At 31.5% G+C, this 19831-nt stretch overlaps 1 protein-coding gene across 4 annotated transcripts in view; it reads left to right on the top strand.

Annotated features, from left to right (window-relative positions):
* LOC118071093 (uncharacterized) overlaps nucleotides 1-17070 on the top strand; it is a 76578-nt gene extending 59508 nt beyond the window's left edge. For 2 of the 4 annotated variants that reach the window (XM_035090052.1, XM_035090049.1), the window contains 7 exons: nucleotides 7317-7355; nucleotides 7425-7469; nucleotides 8206-8679; nucleotides 8854-8953; nucleotides 9019-9198; nucleotides 14846-15098; nucleotides 15923-17070. In XM_035090052.1, the coding sequence (XP_034945943.1) occupies nucleotides 7317-7355; nucleotides 7425-7469; nucleotides 8206-8679; nucleotides 8854-8953; nucleotides 9019-9198; nucleotides 14846-15098; nucleotides 15923-16060 (1229 nt within the window). In that variant the 3' untranslated portion in view covers nucleotides 16061-17070. The remainder of the gene's footprint in view (nucleotides 1-7316; nucleotides 7356-7424; nucleotides 7470-8205; nucleotides 8680-8853; nucleotides 8954-9018; nucleotides 9199-14845; nucleotides 15099-15922) is intronic. The other 2 variants (XM_035090051.1, XM_035090050.1) reach the window with 2 other exon arrangements.
* The last annotated feature ends 2761 nt before the right edge of the window (nucleotides 17071-19831 follow it).

The raw sequence follows: 19831 nt of genomic DNA, 5'->3' as shown, positions 1-19831 counted from the left end.
TGCAAACATTTTCTGTGTAAACACAACTTTTCTATTATTATATTCATGAAAGCAAATGTGTTTTGACAAAAAGTAATTCGAACAGTGATTACTAAAAATTTAAATGAAAATTTTACTTTCCATCCAGTGATCTAGACATAAGTATCATAAGTCCAGACAATATACGTTGGAAAATGAATATCCGTTAAACGCTAACTGACTTTATTCATCAAGTTGTTTGCAGTGACAGCAGTCATTAGTATGAATTTGTGACTACATGACAGAATGTGCTTTTTTTGGTAATGAAAAAATTTTTTTTTCTTTATAAATATCTCGAAAACAACAAATCGAAGATCGGGACATGATGCACGTACAAACAGTACCGTACGTATCGCATCAATAAAAAAAAACACGTTTTTAAAAGATCAATGCATAGACGCAGTTAGATAATTGTAAATTATAGAGACAAAGCATATTGAGAAATGATTTCATTGAAAACAATAAGAAAAACATAATTTAGTAAAATGATAATAGTCGTAGCAATAATAATAATAATAATAATCCTGAGTTAAGCCTGAAAAGACGCATCGAACAGATTGCAAATGAGATAAAAAAGGCTCGACAGGGTGTTTCTCATATTCAAAGTGTGATGGATCACATAAATACTCACAGACTTTATACGCCGAGAATTCGTATTACTGATCCTAAAGGAGAAAGACACAAGCAAAATGAGATCGATAATGGTCATCAATGCTTTAAGGGGCACAAAGAACTGGGCTGCCCCTGGGCCAGATACAATTCCTACCTTCTGGTGGAAGAAATTGACATCATCTTACGAGCATCTGGCTCGTATTTTCTCAGAATATCTATGAGGAGATACGCCTATTTCTGAATGGCTCGTTGAAGGGCGCATTGTGCTGATCCCCAAAAGTGGTGATCTGTCTAATCCTAATAACTGCAGGCCTATTGCATGTCTGCATACTCTTTACAAATTGTTCACTTAGATCTTGAACGAAAGGATTCTGACTGCAATAGAACCTGTATAGAGACAGATAAACGAACAGCGTAACTTGACAGGTTGCAAGGAGAACTTGTTAGTAGACCGATGCGTTACAATGGACGCATACTACTACAAGCGCAACTTGTCAATGACCTGGGTGGATTACCAATAGGATTTCATTCATTTCAATAGGAAGACGTTGGTAAAGTTTCAATAGAAAATAGACTTATTTTATAAGTGTTATGTCCGAAGATATTTATAATTAATTAATTTGAAGAATTAATTAAATAGTTTGAAGGAATTGTCACAATGAAGTCCTATCTTACAAGAACCTATGCCTCAGTTAATGTGATGAAGTAAATTATTATAATAATTACCGCACAGCAGTGTCGAACTTGAACCAAGGTAGATAGAGGTGCTTTCTCAAGGAGACATGGACGCACTAAATACTCTTTCGTTCACTCGATTTTATTTAAACACAATTACAAATTTAATATAAGTTATAAATTAATAAGAAATAAAACTCAAGAAGAGATTTATTATTCTATTTTTTGTTTAGTTTAATTTTAGTTGAGTCTTTTTGGTAGGCGTCTCAATACGCACATAGACTGAGAGGATTCTATGTCGGATTTAAAACAGATCCGAGAGGTCTAAGTTAGCAAACGCTTTGTTAGGATAACTGAAAAATCGTAGTAGAATTCTCAACTTACTAACGCGATGTGGTCAGCGAGCGCGGGAAAATCAAACTTGTGAATCACCGTCTAGGTTGTTGATTACCCAAAGAGTGATGATTTTTGACGGTTTTTATATTAGTTAATTAGGCCGATTAATTGAAGAAATTTAGGGGAAATCTAGCACAAAAGTTGCTGTGGATTAAGAAATGCTGAATAAGCGTGTATGACTTCAGATGTTCTAGTTTATGATTTCTTCATCTTTTTTGAAATTAACGAATTCCATTGAATATGTTATGTTCGAGTTTATTTAATTTAATAATTTAAATTGATAATTATTTAAAAAGCCAAAATTGGAGATGAAGGATAGCGTGCTTTCGTGAAGGGGGCGCTCGGTCTAACAGTAGGTTTCAGGGTGCGAAAAGTCGTTTCCTTTATTTAATTTTGATTTAGGGATTCGTTGTGATCTTAACTGGAAGTGGCGGTTCTACGCAGTTTATCGTGCGAAGGATTAAATATGGAAGGAGGAAAAAAAGGAAATAATTAAGATCTGACTTTAATACAGAAAATTTATACTTACCATGAAAAGGGGACTTGGAAAAAAAACTATCATGCTCACTCTCCTTCTTTGGTGATTCTCAATAAGGGCCAGAAAGTTCAGAAATATTGTAGACAAATATCAAGAGACACTGATGGTTATTTTCGAAGACACGCATTTATTTTTTTGTAAGATATTCTTTTACTTGATTTATTAATTGTAATTTATAAATAGAGTTCGAGGTTTGATCATTATGAAGTTATGACAATTTTCAATTTAACTGTTCGTAAGAATCTGAATGAACAATTCACTTTATTTATTTTAATTTTATTGAGTTCGCAATGTGACACTTTGCACTTGGGCTCGATAAGGAATTTATTATTGATATTTAATTATAAGTTAATTTCGACACCAAGATTTTTCACATTTTCTGCTCTTTGAGTTACGACTCTCGATACGCTGGAGGTTAAACTTGCCTTCCAGAGATACGTAGAGAATCAGAAGTATTCTCTATTAACAAGAAAATTATTACGCGACGCTCGGTACGCAGGCCGTCTTGACGAGTCTACGGTCATTGACGAAAAGCCTCGATAGGAGCTCCTACTGCTGCAAATAGAGCAACAGTGCACCGTTTGCACTTCGAGTTGCAAAAATCAAGTTGTGAAACATCCGTCAATGTTTCGTGGCTCGTGTATGATATCTGGGTCCCGAATACTCAACTCTGCAGCTTTGTCAGCTGGGACGGTGAACTAAAAAAGGAATCAACAAAAAAAAATCAAGAGTGAAAGACTTGGGTGTTTTGCAAGAGAATCAAAGTTTCGTCAAGTAATTTATTCGAAGGAACGAAAATTAAAGAGAATTAAAATGATAGGCCGGACATAACAAATATTTAAACAAAAAATTGGATCAGATGTAACAAAAATACTTCTTAGAAATTTTTATTCTACGAGAGAACCATGTTTAAATTGTTCTACTAAAATATGTAGAATCGTATAGACTTCTTCGAATTTCTATAGGCCTCTTTAAATGTCTGAAGTCTTATTGAAGCTTCCAGTTTTAATAAAGTAAAGTTGTCAGTAAAATCTGTCCAGTAATTTCTGTTGCAGAATCAAAGATCTGGAAAAAGCTAAATTTCATCGTTTTTTCCATTCAGAGGTTAGTTGTGTAGACTTCTCAGGTCGCACCCAGACCACTGGAGGGTACTGATATTTGTTCTAAATCTTCTTTTTTCTGATAGAAACAAATAGCAATTGTAAATTTAAAAAAAAAAAGAAATTGGTACTATTAAAAAACAACAAATGTTGTTAAAAAATATTAAAACAATAAAATGTATTCAAGTTGTATTTTCCTTCTCAGTGTATTTATCCCTTATAAAGACTTGACAAAATTACACCTATCAAACAATATCCAATCCTATTGTGGCATACTGAAATGAGAAAATATTTTCTAAGTTGTATATTCTGTTGAAGTCTATTGATTTTCTATAGAAATTGTTCTAATTTTCTCTTTTTGAATAATATAAACTCCTTTCATGGAACATTGGGATAAAAATATAATTTCTACGTTGCATTGTACTTGTCAGATTTGTACAAATGATAATTATTCTGTTTCCACTTCGAAATATTTGCTAAGAAGCAAACTTAAATCATGTGTAAATTATTACCAATGCTTAACACAAATTGATTAGGTGAAAGCCGTGTCTTCATATTTTAAAATAGCTCAATCAGCAGCGTACCAGACTTGTGAACTCGAAGATGCCAGGATCGAATCTCACAATAAATAAGATTTTTTCGGATAAAGTTTCTAATAAATTCTTTTTCAGGTGTATATTTAGACAACAAATCTGTTTAAATAAAAAGCCTCGAGAACGAATTACAAATTTCCTTTTGTTTCAGCTTATTTTTTTTTGTGGTGATAAGATTCTATTTGAACGTTCCATTGGTTTACCCTTAATTTGATAGGGAATTTTGACAGTATTAATATCCCATTATATATTGTTTAGTCCTATTGCTTTAAAGAGTTAAAATTAATGAAAAAATCACTTTTATAGTGTGATTCATCTTGGAGAATAGTAAAAATCGTTATGTTATAAGCGAACAGTTAGGAAAAAATCCGAAGTAATAGTCTGCCATTGATGCCTGGCACGTAGATCGTGTAAAGCAGTGAGCTGAGGAATTGTCCTCCCCCCCTCCTCGGGGTCTTCTTACACACTGTTCGGTATTGGGCCTGTAGAACTGTAGAGATTTGTCTTTCACAAGTTATAATTTGAGACAAATTAAGTACGTTCAGAGATATCCGAAGATATCTGTTTCGTCCAGTCTAAATCTACTACATAAATTTCTGGTGTCTGTCTTCCTGATCAGGGTACTCTTCGAAACGGCTATTCCGATTGCGACTAAATTTTGCAAACATGTAGAGGGCATTATGGGAAAGGTTATAGGCTGTTTTTTGCTAATGTGAATTATTTATGACAATTAAATTTGTGATAAACTATGAAAAATAGAATCTATGCATCGTGTTCGAGTTTACTTCACGGGGAATCTTTTTCTGTACTGCAGCAAAATTGCTTACATTGTAAAATGAATATCTTATCACAAACAGCCCCCTCCTTCTGGGTTGTACAAAAATATGCGCCAAGAGTAAATAATGACAATGATAAAATTACGAACAGTTTAAAAATCATTAAACGCAAATTATTCAAATCTAAGCGCTCATTTTTAAATGAAAGCTATTTTTTTATCAATTTTAACTCTTTAAAGCAATAGGACTGAACAATGTTTAATGGGATTTGAGTACTGTCGAAATTTCCTATCGAATTAAGGGTAAACCAACAGCTGTTTTTGATGAGATTTCACGAACCTTTGTACATATTAACTGATTTTTGCGTATCTCTTGATAAGCAGACTTCTTTCATTTGTATCACATAATTAGTTGTGAAGGAACGGAAATCGAGTCGTACAACGGAATTTGAATTATTTCCTTTTATTATCAATACTTACGCATATATTATTTTTTTGTAAATCCTATCATTTCGAAATATGTTAGAAGTATTACATATTGTAAAAAAAATAACTTTTTCTGTATGGGTAAACTCAGCAAATGCAATTGTATTCTTTTTACTCTGACTATAAAGGCGTTTGACCGACTTCAAGGAGCTTATAAAGGAGTTTGACTCAGCTTTGTGATAACAAAAAAATTTGTGATAACATTACTTCTAGCTTTTTTATCATTCAGATGAACTTTTTTTTTATTCCTGTTAACAGCAATAAAATAATTATTCTTTTATAAAGTAAAAATGCAAGTATTATGAATTAATAGAAACGTTTAATGAATCAATTAGCAAATGTTTTTGATAGCAACTGAACATGAACAAATCAGTCAAGCATTGCTGATAAAAAATGTAGTCGTTAATATATAAATGGAGGCATATATTTATTTTACAATATATATAACCGATGCTGGCCATTGACATACAGGACCTCATAGCTGACGTCCTCGGAAGCACAGTTAAATTTATCAATATAATTTTATATTACATTATTTAGAACATCTGCTATTAAGTGCCTTTTGCCAATGTCAGTTAAATAGGAACAAAAAATATTGCCAATACTACGTGTTCAGTCATGGCTATAACAATGAAAAGATGACTTTTATATATAAAGTGCCGACCAGTACCAATTTATGTACGCAGAGTCATTAACTTCTGACTATTTCAAGATTTTTCCTCTGATGAATACTGAAGTCAATGAGAAAAGTGTCTCATTATTAGAAAATACCCTCATAATACTATTATATTACCCGTACATGACTAAACAGCATTCTTGTAGCAAATTTTGATATAGAAACTCTGTGACGAACAATTATTGACTGGAGAGTATAAATTTTTAGTATCACATTCAATCTGTTTGTCAAAATGCATTTGACTGAAATTCGGACATCTTTTAAAGATTTTAATCTTCTAAATTGGTATCTTTTACTAATAACATTTTGTCTATGTTAGCCCCAAAAAGTAGCTTTGGGACGCTATTATATGTGCGGTTACTAATTAATGAGTTATTAATAAATGTAAACATCAAGTCGATTTTTCATTTTTTAGTTACTTTTTTACCGATGATCATAAGTTCCAATACGATTCATTAATGTGCATATCATTTCAGATAATAAAATCAGAGAAAAATAATTTTAAAATTTAACAATCGAGTTTATTCATTTCATACTTGATATTTGGGTTATCTATTAATTCACGTTAATTACGTAGTATAATGAAAAATCGTTAGATTGATAAGGCGATAATCGTGGTATTAACATTTACGAAAAATAAATAAGTTTAAATGAATAATCGAATTTATCAGAGCGTATTAAATACAACGCAGAAAAAACTGCGGACTTATTGAACGTTTCAGACCGAGGATGGAGAGACCGTGTACCTGAGCTTAATGAAGACCCTACCTGCATGATAAAACCAATTCATGAAAATGCTGAAGAAGCCCTTCCAGAACTTGAAGATTAACGAATAAACACATTTCTGATAGATTACATGCGATATTAGTTTTCAGTATAGTATATCATTCAAATATGTAGTATATTTATATTCGAATTTGCAAAGAAGACTACCACGATAACACATGAATCAATGGCTCAACTTTATGGAATATTCGATTTTCCATGAAAATGTAATGTTATATGTACACCAAGATTATCTAGTCTGATTACATTCAACAAATGCATATAGCATTACTCATAGATTTCAATGTTACCAAATGAATTAAAAAAAACTAATTTCCATTTATTATCAAATTACTTTAAATATCATAATTTACTAATCGTAAAAAATTTACAAGATATAAAATCATAATTCATTGATATAATCTGTTTTCATAAGGTAAGTTTTTTAATACTGTCGTTGTAAAAATTTGTTATCGAAGTGTGTTTATAAATTTGCCTCCAGTGACTTTTATTTTTACGTAGCGACTTCTTACTGATTCTCAGTGTTGAATTTATTATATCTACCTCTTGATTACATATTAATCCATTTTTTTATGGTAGGGACATAAATAATTTAAGTCATTAATTAGTATAATAGTACTTGAATTTTTTTTCATTCTCATTAATCATTTTCTATATTCAGATCCTGATACATTGAATATTGAACCGGAAATTATGGATGGTTAGTACAAGATTATTCTTCTTCAATTAATCACTACTTTCTAATAATCATTTTTGGATTATTCTCTAGTTTACTCGTCGGAAAGTTTACATAAATGTTCGATACAAAATAAAGGTGAGTTTTCCTTTACCAATACAACAAAAACATGATAAGACGTTTCATTTATATTCGTTCAAGTACAGTTTCAAACGAGTTACCAATTATTGCCTTATACATCTTTGAGAATTGAAAAAATTAGTTATAAAAATATTCTCGATTTTTATTTATTATAAACTATAGGGCTCGTTATATTACAATAACAAAAATATTTTTATAGAGTGTTAAACAAATTATTCGGAAGATTATCCTTTCCAGAGTGTTTGCCACTCTTATTTACAGCTCGGGCAGTAATGATGCCATAGTAAAAAATGCTACATTTTATCTCTCTTATAAGAGACTATCGTCAGAATATCTTTTACACAGCTATCGAAAAATGATCGAAACTTTATTATCCTCAGGTCTATGAATGTAATCAGGTTTGGTTAGAATACTATTACATAATAGGTTGATGACAATAGCTTATATATTAAAAAACATTTATTTCTAATCATTTTTCGAATGCTTTGTATTATCGATAAACTTTCTATAATATAAAATCATTAAATATTGAGACATTCGTTATATATTACTTATAAGAAAGAATCAAGTATATCTTCGTCGATCGCGTTCTGAACGTTTGTTACTAAAAATGGATGATAGTAAAATACAACTGATATAGAAAGCATAAATGCGAACGTCCAGGCGATTTTTTAAAATTTTTTAAACATGACATTTTAATATTAATACTAATGTTTCGAATTATCGATTCCAGAAGTCGTAATTAAATCCAATGAACAAGCACTAAGTAAATCAATTGTTTCCGAGCCTGAAGTTATCATGAATATAAATCATCATGATGAAACGTACGATGAAGAAATAGAGCCTAAATTGGAATCTTTTACTGGCTCGAGATTGGAAAAGATTTCAGATATCAAATTAGAAATAATATTACCAAATAAAAATGAATGCTCAGTGGGTGAATCAAATACAATAGATATTAATTATGTAAGAGAGTCGAAAAAAAATACACAGATATTGAACGGAGGCAATAATGGAATTTATCCGTTGAAATTTCCATTTATGAGCGGAAAGATTCCAGAAGTAAATGAAATCAATTTTGAGAACCATGTATCATCATCTGATCACCATTCAATGCTACATCAATCTATCACTTCCAAAAATGGAAAAAATTTCAGCACTAAATCGAGTGAAGTCGATCACCAACGGGTTAATGATAATCCTAATGGTATGTCATCGTGGTTTTCGTATCCTGGAAATGGATATCACCATCTTTATCATTATTATCATGATTTATTTTTTTTTCATCTGTTAAAAAAGAACCTATATTTTCAAAAATTATAAAAGATAATGATGGTTATTTATCTAAGTGTTAATAACAGATACATTAAATTTCTTACAGTATTGCAGCGGAAACTCGATGAAGATGAGTTGAGAATGCAAATAAATGAACTTAAAAGGCAAGCTGAAATACAGAAGAAAGAACAGATTGAGAAGATCAGGTAATATTGGCCTGGTCTTCTCATCTGTTATAATTATTGTGATTCAAAACTTTTATGATACACAGATTGGCCGAAGAAAGATGGAAAGCAGAAATTGAAGAACGCGTACGTCTTGAAGAAGAAGCTCGTCAACTTCGGTTACTAGAGATAGATGATCAAGAACAGGTTGAAGAATTCAGGCGAGCTGAAGAAGAAAAGATCTTAGCAACACGATTACATGAAAAGAACGTCGCAGAGGAAGAAAGGTATTGGAAACCCTACTTTCTTTTGTTCTAACACGATGACAATTTTGATATTCACAAAGAAAAACAAAATTTATATACAGAAATCTTAAACGTACTTACACAACCTATTTGATATTGCATTCCGAAAATAGGTACTAGAATGGATTTCAAAATAATACATTTATCGCTTTGACTAACTTTATTTTTCATCTAATATCGTGCTTATCAATATTACCAAACAGCTTTTATAGAAAAACTCGCATCACTAATCTTATAATAAAATTTGATTGTGGATCCTAGATGTAAATAAAATGCTCAATTCTTTGTTGACAATGACATGAATCTAAAATGATAAAAGAGTGATGATTATTATGTAATTTAACTAACATCCGACTGCTTGCCTGGATGTAAATTAAATAAATTGTATAAGTGTGTAAAATTTTGTGTTATATATTTTGCGAATTTACAAAAAAATCAAAATTTCCATAAATTACATATTTTGTTTTAAGTAATGTTTTATGAAAATATCGACTTTTTCCGTTACTTTATAAGATATTTTTATGTTAAATTTTTTTCCATTGGAAAAAAAATTGGCTTGGAAAACTAATAGAATAGTGGAAAATATTAAAGAATTTGTTAGACATAAAAAAAACACATTTCAGCTCTAAAACACACAGTTTCAGTTTGTTTTTTCGTGTAATAATCCCATATAATTCACATAACCCTTATAACATTTTTACTAACGTTATACATCAAAGATTTATGTAATATCAAGTATTACTATTAGTTAACTCTTGAATTTCCTGTGGCACATTTTCTTAACTTGTATGTAAATATATTCGTACTTGTAAATTTATTTTATTTTTATACTAAAGAATTTGGACATACAATAAATATTGAACTTGTCTCTACTTAAACTTTTCAATTTGTCAATGATTACCATAGTAACGGTTATTATGACAAATTTTACGATAGCGACATATGGGTACTAGCGAGTATTGATATATTATTGATGATCGGTGAAAAAATATTTTGGATAGAATTTAGTTAAAATCCATTCTTAGTGGGTGTCTGTGTCAGAAAAAGGATAACTAGGTCTTCATAAAAATCTGTAATTTTATAGATTTTGTCGATTTAAATTGTTTATAACAATCGAATTTATTACAGAAAATTGAAAACGGAATCTATACAATGTATTCAAGTTTTCTCAACAACAATTTTTCCCATTACTGAAAATGAATTACTCACCACATAAAACGAATAGGAATATACTCTGTTTTTTGTAACAATTAGATTTGTTATGTACACGTCATAACAGTAGCTACACAATGAATCAGAGTTCTATCAACGCGATGTTTTTTTTTAACAAAGCAAAGTTATCGACCATGTCACATAAATGAAGAAAGAGTCCTTTTACTTATATAAATAGAATCATTGTAAAGATGCAGTAATTAAATCACACGATAAAATTTAAATTTTTTCTATCTCTTATCAATACTTACAAATTCATCACTTCTGGTTTAATACTATCACCAAGCAATGTGTAACTGGAATTGCCTTATCGAAACTACGGACTGCTATTAAAAATTTTACTGATCAATCTATTATTATGTAATATGATTATGCACATTATGTAAAAGTAGTCGTGGGAATCAGCTAGTATATATGTATATATACACATATAAGTGGCAGATTTTTGAGAAGTAGGTGTAGAAGCAAAAAAATGCCAATCGAACTATTCCTATTCTAAAGTATAGCTGAATGGATAATGACTTAATAAAAGTTTCTGTAAAGTATAAAAATAAAGTTAATAACTGATAAATAAATCTATACTACTACTAGCAAATACCCACGACTTTGTTCACGAAATGTATATTATCACTTTAGAAGAACTCAAAATCTTGCATACTTCCCGTTTTTAATTGTTCATAACAAATGTAATTTTTATAAACAAAAGGAATAGGTTTCTATAGATATGACATGGTTTGTAACTTTATTTTGGTAGAAAAACAAATTACGCGTTGTAAGGTCCCAAATATGTTAAAAAGATCCCTTTTTCAATTGATCATGAACAAATTCAATTTTTCTAAACAATTTACATGAACAAAAAGTAGCCTATAACTTTTCTAATGCCCTCTACATGTGTGCGAAATTTGGTTGCCATCGGATGAGCCGTTTCGGAGATTATTCCGAACAGACCAACAGACAGACACTAGACATTCATGTAGTATTATATATTATAGATATTTTCGGTTAGCGGATTTATGCTGCTCTATTCACGCAATGTGTATGATTAGGGTACAAAATAATAGATCAATCAAAAAACGTTTTAGGTATTAATTTTTCAGCATAAATAAACTAATTCCGGATATGTATCCTTTGCAACGGTATCGAAAGAAATCAATTCGTGAGGATTGATAAAAGACGAAAATGATCTGGATTTCATCGTAGGATTTCACTATCTTTGCATGGTTGACAGTATTTTGTTTTTAGAACTTACTGAAAGTAAAGCACGTTCCTCTATCGGAAATTAATGTCCCTGATCTATTATTATTGCAAAAATACTCTTTTAAATGTACTATGGCTTCTTTACTCACAACTATCTGTATTCGAGCCGCGAGAATTTCAGCCTGACTACGGCAGACTAGTATTGTTCGAAGCTCTGTCAGGAAGCTGTTCCTCATCCCTCTGAGAGGTTTCTCATGACCTCCATGAGCTCTCTGTAGCATTCCTGTTTACTCTTTTTTTCCGCACGTATATTCGTCTCAGCCGGGGTTAAGAACTCAATGTAATATACGTGCATGGTGGCATGGTCGAAGAGAGTAATATCTAGCTTATTGTGTTCAATGCGTTAAGGCGTAGAGAGCGGGTAATTCCGAAAAATTTTCGCTCTCCCGTTCTCAACGACTGACTCAATTTCACCGGGATCATAGGGCAGCATTAGAGTCTCGTCTATCCCATAAGAGTAACATTGTAACGCGCCGATCTCCTAACAAGTTTTCCTTGCAACCTGTCAAACTACGCTGTTCGTTTATCTGTCTCTATATAGGTTCTATTGCAGTCAGAATCCTTTCGTTCAAGATCTAAGTGAACAATTTGTAAAGAGTATGCAGACATGCAATAGGCCTGCAGTTATTAGGATTAGACAGATCACCACTTTTGGGGATCAGCACAATGCGCCCTTTAACGAGCCATTCAGAAATAGGCGTATCTCCTCATAGATATTCTTAGAAAATAGGTTTTGACTCTTTCTGCACTTAGAGGCTCATAAGTGACAGGGGCTTGCGGCTTAAGAAAGCGCGAAGGGTCAGATTGGAACTTTGCTCATGACTTTTCAATGACCATTATCGATCTCATTTTGCTTGTGTCTTTCTCCTTCAGGATCAGTAACACGACCGTATTCAAAGTGTAATGTTCACGTATAATACTCGCCACGATACGCCGAATCGTTGGCGTATAAGGTCTGTGAGTATTTAAGTGATCCATCACACTTTGAATATGAGAAACACCCTGTCGAGCCTTTTTGATCTTATTTGCAATCTGTTCGATGCGTCTTTTCAGGCTTAACTCAGGATTGACAGGTGTTCGTCTGCCCTGAGTAAACCCTCGAGCTACATCGTAGACTGCATTATTCAGTGCAAAAAGGTCTACACCATCTGGTACCCGATAGTCCAGACCTTCGTTAGCGCTAGCTATTTGTTCTGCCGAGAGCGTAATTTTCCAGAGCAAATTACCCTCTCTGTTTGTGGAGTCCTGTCGATTGACGCTCTCAGGGGGAAGGAGATAGGGGTTCTGCAGTGAGAGAAGGGCGGAACGGAAGTATGCTCCACCTCGGTGCAGCTGTTTCGGGTGTCAGTGAAACTTCGTCCTCAATCTCTAGAGCGTCTGATATTGAAGAGTCAGAGTTTGACTCCTCTTCTATCCGCTGTCGAGACTGAGTATACCGCACCTGTGATGCAAGCGCCACCTGCGTTAGGTGTTGTAAAAACATTTTTATGGTTTTGCGATTATGGCAACTCAAACTTGGCGCAATTCTATGATTTCAAACATTTCTTGCATTTAGAACGATTTAAAAATATCGGATTTTCAAACAACAGTAACGTGGCGCCGTTTTTTTTTACAGATATCGAACGATATCTGTTTTTTGTGAATTTCTTATTCAAATAATATTACACTATTTGAATTGTGGAATAGCACGTTTAAACATTATGATCATAATAAAATATTGTAAATGTACTTATGTATCAACTGTAAATGAATAAAGTAAAATTTTTGCAGCGGAAGCACTCTTCCTACGATATTTGTTGAGAGACATTTATACCTACATTCATTAATAAAGTAATTTGCTAGAAATGAATCATTGTCACACTTTCTGTGTCGATCAAACGTTATAAATAATCATAATTATTCAACTACATATACAAGGATTAGCAAAGAGGCTATATCTGACAAATGGAACAAAATACTTTCAAAAAAGTTTAGTTGTCATAAACGATATAATGATAGAGCATATTCCGAGTCGGAAATTGTGTATAACAATTGCATCTATTATAAACAATAAAATTTTTCATAACAATTGAAAACGCAATTTATGCAATAGAATTCTTTTAATGGAAAATTTCTTATTTTACTAAAGAAAAGTTATCTACCATGTAACACGGATAGAAACAATTTTATTCTGTTTTCTACAAAATATATTTCTGTAACTTTGACAAAATTCATGATCTGTTTCACAAAATTTTTATCAGCGTCACTATTTAATATCTCAAGTACATCCTCCATGTCTCCGAACGTTAATTTGGGCTCAGATGATTAGTCGGACGCTGCAACTTACCTATTACCATTTTCAACTGTCTTGATTTCACGTCTTCGCCTAGATGATTCTCTTTCACCAACTTCTTTCAGTAGCTCATTATCATCTTTACTTTCGCTACTGTCGTCTTCATCTTAAGAGTCGCTTTCATCATCGGCACCGTTATATTTTCCGCTGGTATTGTCTAGTCCTTTAAGACCCAGCTAAGTCGCATCTGAATAGACCTTATTCTTCTAGCTGTGTACGAAATTCATTGATGTTGAGTTTCAACTGTGTGTCATTCGATTGTTTGTCAGACTTTTTGATACTGTGCAACTGATTTATTCAACCGTTTTTCGAAAATGGTAAAATATTTTCCTAACTTCCATACCGCACACTCTAACTCTTGTCAGTTGCTATGCACCGTCATAGAATATTTAATACTGCATAATTTTCATCAAACCGTTCAAATCTGGCTCTTATCCTAGACGAGTCCCCAAATAGATGTTAAAAACATTTGAGATTTGAGGAATCATTGCAGCTAGCTTACCATTCGTGTAAGGTTTTCGATTTTACACTAAAAATGGCTCAACCGATTTTGCCGGATTTTGAAATTATAAATTGCGTAATTACGCATCAAATAGTTACGCGTCGATATCACTCCTTTTTCTCAAGACAATTGAGATGAAAAATAATTTTGAGTGGTTTCGACTCTTAGAACCTTAAAATGTCGAAATATGTCAGAATCCGGGATTCACAAAATCAAACCCATTGCAATAACTTCCCATTTGGTGGTTAATTTACGATCCAAACTTTTAGAATGACAAGTTTATAACAAAATCTGCATTGATATCCACTCTATAAAAAAATTTTCAGATGTGCTGTCGAAGCTGAGAATAAAAAAAAAAAAAATTTGGAAGCAAATGAAATCACTCATGACACTCGCAAACAAAAAGAAGAAGAAGAAACAGTGGGAGAAGAATTAAGTTTTGATGAAATTCTCCCTGTTGGAAACAATTTTACGATCACTGAACTCAAATCAGATGATGAATGCCATTGCTACCATGATTTCAATGATCAAGATTTCGAAGAGAGGCCGGAAAGCCCTGATGCTGATGATGACACTCAGGTAATACTTTTCCAAAAAAAAAAAAATTTTACTGAAATAGAAAAATCGGTAACTATATAATATTACTCTGTCACTCTTGATTCCTTTAAAAATGAAGTATTATGTACTTCTAATGATGCTTATCAAGAATGTATACATATATGGGGTGCGAAAACCAAAAACAAATATAGTTTTTTCATATCAAACATTAGTAGACAGTGGTAAGTAAAGCAGCTGGAGGAAGAGTGTTGATAATTTAGACCATTCATGAAAAAACAAATAAAAAAATTAAAGCAAAGATATTTTTCAAAGAATGTTGTTATTTTTAGTTAATATTACTTCAAATAATCACTCTTCTCCACCCTTGCGCTCCAACCTCTTGGCTTCTGCAGTACGGAAAATAAATGCTGTGTGATTTTCTATAGGATAGTGTAAGGAAATCGCATGTATAACCTTTAAACAATTGAACAGCCTTTATGTCCGGTACTGTATCTTATTTATTCACGTGATATATTTTCAATGGTGCAAATGCACTTCGTATAATAAATTCTATTAGTCACTGCTAAAACAAATCACGTTTCAGTAGAATCAAATTGAAACTGAAATTATTATTTTCTAAGCTTTGACATGTGAAAAAAATATATATATATATAATTCTAACTCAGTACTATCATCTTTATAACATACGCTATTTTCGAAGGAATTGGAAGTGACGAAGTTATACTATATAATTACCAACCTTTACCAACACACAAGAATGCACTTGAAAACTGAGGAATACGGATAGAAAACAACTTATGTTTCTTACTTTTTTTTTTTAAGAAATTTTTTTTTTTTTTTTTCAGATCGAAGAAGAACCAGATTGTGAACAAATAGAACATGTAGAAAATGCTCATTTGTGTGATGAAGATCACGAAAGTTTCAACAATTTGTGTTTAAATAATATTATTCTAGAATCGACTATAGTATCAGAAACATCATGAATTTTAAGTTATCTTTTAATACAATAATTTCGATAGGCCATTAATAATGTCAATTAACCATAAGAATATTTACATTTGATTGTGAAAGATGTTATTTCTGATACTCTCATGTTTTGAATAGGGTTCAGTGCATACAAACATATATTCTTTTAAATTTTCAAAAATTTTCTTCATTAGAAGCAACAAACGATTGAAGATTCGATTCCATGGCGGATATACAAAGTCAGAGTCTCATTATTTATAAATTATTGAAGATACAGAGTAGCGAAAGTTACGTCTATCTTAAGATAGTGTAACCAGAATTGAAAACAGGAGTGAAACATCTATATAATTTACTTTTCAGTCCATTAACGATGAGGGATAATCTAACTCTATAAGAACTTTTTACAGCGTATATGGTATGTTGTACGGTTATCTTTCTATGAATACAAGGTGAGAATTTGAGTCGAGTTTGATTGTAGGTTAGAGAAAACGGTCATATATATATTCTAATTTATCAAACGCTAGGGGTAATTTCACCACTCTGTGACTCCGGAAGTTGTCAATTGAATTGAGTAACAAGCTGTAATCCTTATCTCCCAAGATGTGAATAGATGATAAGATGATAAATTTACCAGCTTGAAGAGGAAAAAAATGTTCGAAAAAATCTTGGAGATAGTAAAAGGACGAAATTAATAGAAAGTTTTTGAAATTAATGTAGATTTTCAATTATAGTTTCTTTATTACCAAGTCGCGAAAAGACAAATTCAATTTCAGAAAGAGTAACGCTAAAGAGATAAGTAGCAAGAGACTTAAAAACTAACTGATACAGTTTGAATAAGTACAAAGTGTCAGCAGTTGGACTGAAGTGAAATAATTAGATATTCCTTTAAAAACGGTAATTAATATTAAGATTCATTGCAAAGAAAAAACATTTCAACTTTTCCTACTATTTTGATTATAATGTTCAGTAAAACTTTTAACGTTTACTTGTTATTTGCTTATGTAATAAAACTATCTAGTTTATAATATTCGAATAAATTCAAAATTTATTTAGATTTTGATACTCATGTTGTGCCTCCCCCTTCGCCTCCAGAGTCTTATCTAGTTTGTTACACTACATTAAGTAACGGTTAAAAAGTGACTACAAGATTTTAATACTCTACAATGCATCTGGACTAGTGGTAGACATCCGATGCCAAGCATACTTTTTCGTCTATTCTGTTTAAACTAGCACGCTTTTTCTTTCATGTGTGCCAAGGCTACCGACTACTATATGAAGTTATTACAGAGGTGTGCAAATACCTTCGTAATAACTTCATATTATGCTCATCTATTCGATATACAGTTACTCCAAATAGTAAACTTTTAAATGAATGCAGAACGAGCATTTTTCGGTCATTAAAAACGAAGTTACAGATTGGCTACGCCCCTACCAGCGATATTTTTGCTATTCAAGATTCTCTACTTGCTATTTTACTCTTTTCAATAGAGTGCTTCATCATGTGTTCTCTCTTACTATATGTGTTGTTTATCACTTTCTTTTATGTTCAGTTCCCTAAAGATATTATTTTTTCTCTCTTTCATGAACCGTTTAAACATTGCTTTTTCTCTTGTGCTCTAAAATTCGCAATTATGGACGGAAACGATTCGATATACCTATATAAATGAAATTAGAGTATGCAACACTACCGCTATCAGAATGAGTGGCTTTACTTCCTGACCGTATAGGTGCTACTTTACCCAACAAAAACTAACTAAAATCATCAACCTCAGCTGTGGGTGCCCGTCGTTTTTTGAGGTCAAAAAAGAAAAAAATCTAAGGAAAACTGACTAGCTCCATTCAATCCAAATGGCAAAAAAGATTGCAGAACAACGAAAAAGCTACACAGAAAGAAAATAATTAAAAAAAAAAAATATTATAGACACAAATGCAGATTTCCATTAAAATTTTTAATTAACAATGTAGATAATTCATTAAATCAAAATATTTGAATTATTCGAACGAAGGAATTATTGGAGGGGCATAAAAGAAATGATTTTCTTGCGTTAAATTATTAATAATAAAAATCATATTGACAGTCACGAATAATAGCCCAGTAACCACTGTTATATTGTTGTTATATATCCTTCACATAACTTTTTTTACACGTTTTATTATAGTTTTGTACTATGGAAAATAGATGTTTCTATTTCTGCCTTAGTTATATAACATTGTTTTATAACTTCGTTACATTAATAGTAATAGTATGGTAACATAATATTCTTATCAACATTGGTATTGTTTAAATTGAAAAAAAATTGTAAGCAATGTGTCTTTATACGATTTCATTGATTTTGTTTACTACTCTACATTCTTCAAGTGTAATTTGATGTTCTTAGTGAAATAAATTTCTCTTTTTTAGAGGGGAATTCGAACCTACGACCGCCAACTCATACGCAACCCAAATTTACATTGTAGCCTACTCAGCTATTCTTATGATTAAATCCCAAATTACAAATAGGCCTATAAAAACATATATTTTCGTTACATGTATGAATATAAAGAAAAACGAGAATAATTGTGTTATTTATTATTAAGCTCAGTTAATATATAATAATTATTGTCTACAATGTCTTCTCTTTATTCTTAATTGAGATTCAGTTATTTTTGAGATTCTAGAACATTTTGTAAATGTCATAGGTTAAATAAATTGGTAAAAAATCCTCATTCTGTGATTATTTTATACACATAGCTAAAAATACAGAGAATGCAGAATTCTCTAACAATTCAGGTTCGAAATTATTTCTTGAAGTGTAAAATATCACAATAGCTTCGCAACAATTACCCTGACTTGCTATTATTCTTAGTTTATCCATACATTGAAAACAATAGCAACTATAACCAGAATTTTGAAATGTTACATCTGTAGAATATGCCGTCAGTAAAAAAAAATGTATGTAACACTGATGTGACAATGTTATATTGCTGGAATATTTCGCCAGATTGAAAAAATATAGGGACACTAAGAAAAAAATTTACTCCAAATGAAAAAAATCTCATCCGATCACTGACATTAAATTTTAAATAGTAGCAATGATTAAAATATTATCTTAAGAGTACTCCAAGTTTCTTTTATAAATTATGTAAAATATTCTTTTATTTAACGAAATTTTTTTCTCAGTGTGACATTGATGCAGTGATTTTATGTTACAAAAATATTTCACCTATGTAGCAAATGTTACCTAAAATTAGTAAGAATATGTAACATAACATTATATGCCTACAGCGTCATATGAGTATAACATCTGCAATATAAATTTATTACGTCGACTATATATTACAGTTTTATAACATACACGGTGTGCAAAAAATTGACGTAAATTTGGACACAATCGTAATCTAGTGCGAAAATGAAAACAAAAATCCCCCTGCAAAAAGTTTGCCAAATAAATACTTCGGAAGATATATAAAGTTCAAAAACTTAACATTAAGAAAATCAGGAGTAAGTCACGAGTCAGCGAGAAAAACCGTGTGCGCTAAGAATGATAGCAATGATATCCCTCCAATCATTTATTTGAATAAATTAACTTGATCGAATACAAATGAACACAGCCGTTATCAAAATCGAAGAGTGGGGAGACGGTTTATTCTTAACTTCATTGAGGCTGATTTAAAAGAGAGAAGATTAAAGTATCCTCTTCTACTCTCTCTGATGTTTTCTTGCATCTATTTTCTCATACTCTCTCTCGTTCATTCTCTCATTTTCTCTCTCACATATTTTTTCATAATCAGATGTATATGTGTATTAT

Source organism: Chelonus insularis, unplaced genomic scaffold, assembly GCF_013357705.1.
Source record: "Chelonus insularis isolate UGA/USDA-ARS -01 unplaced genomic scaffold, ASM1335770v1 contig_71_pilon, whole genome shotgun sequence".
Lineage (NCBI taxonomy): Eukaryota > Metazoa > Arthropoda > Insecta > Hymenoptera > Braconidae > Chelonus > Chelonus insularis.
Note: the sequence above shows the minus strand (reverse complement) of the source record. Positions and strands in the feature narration are given on the sequence as shown.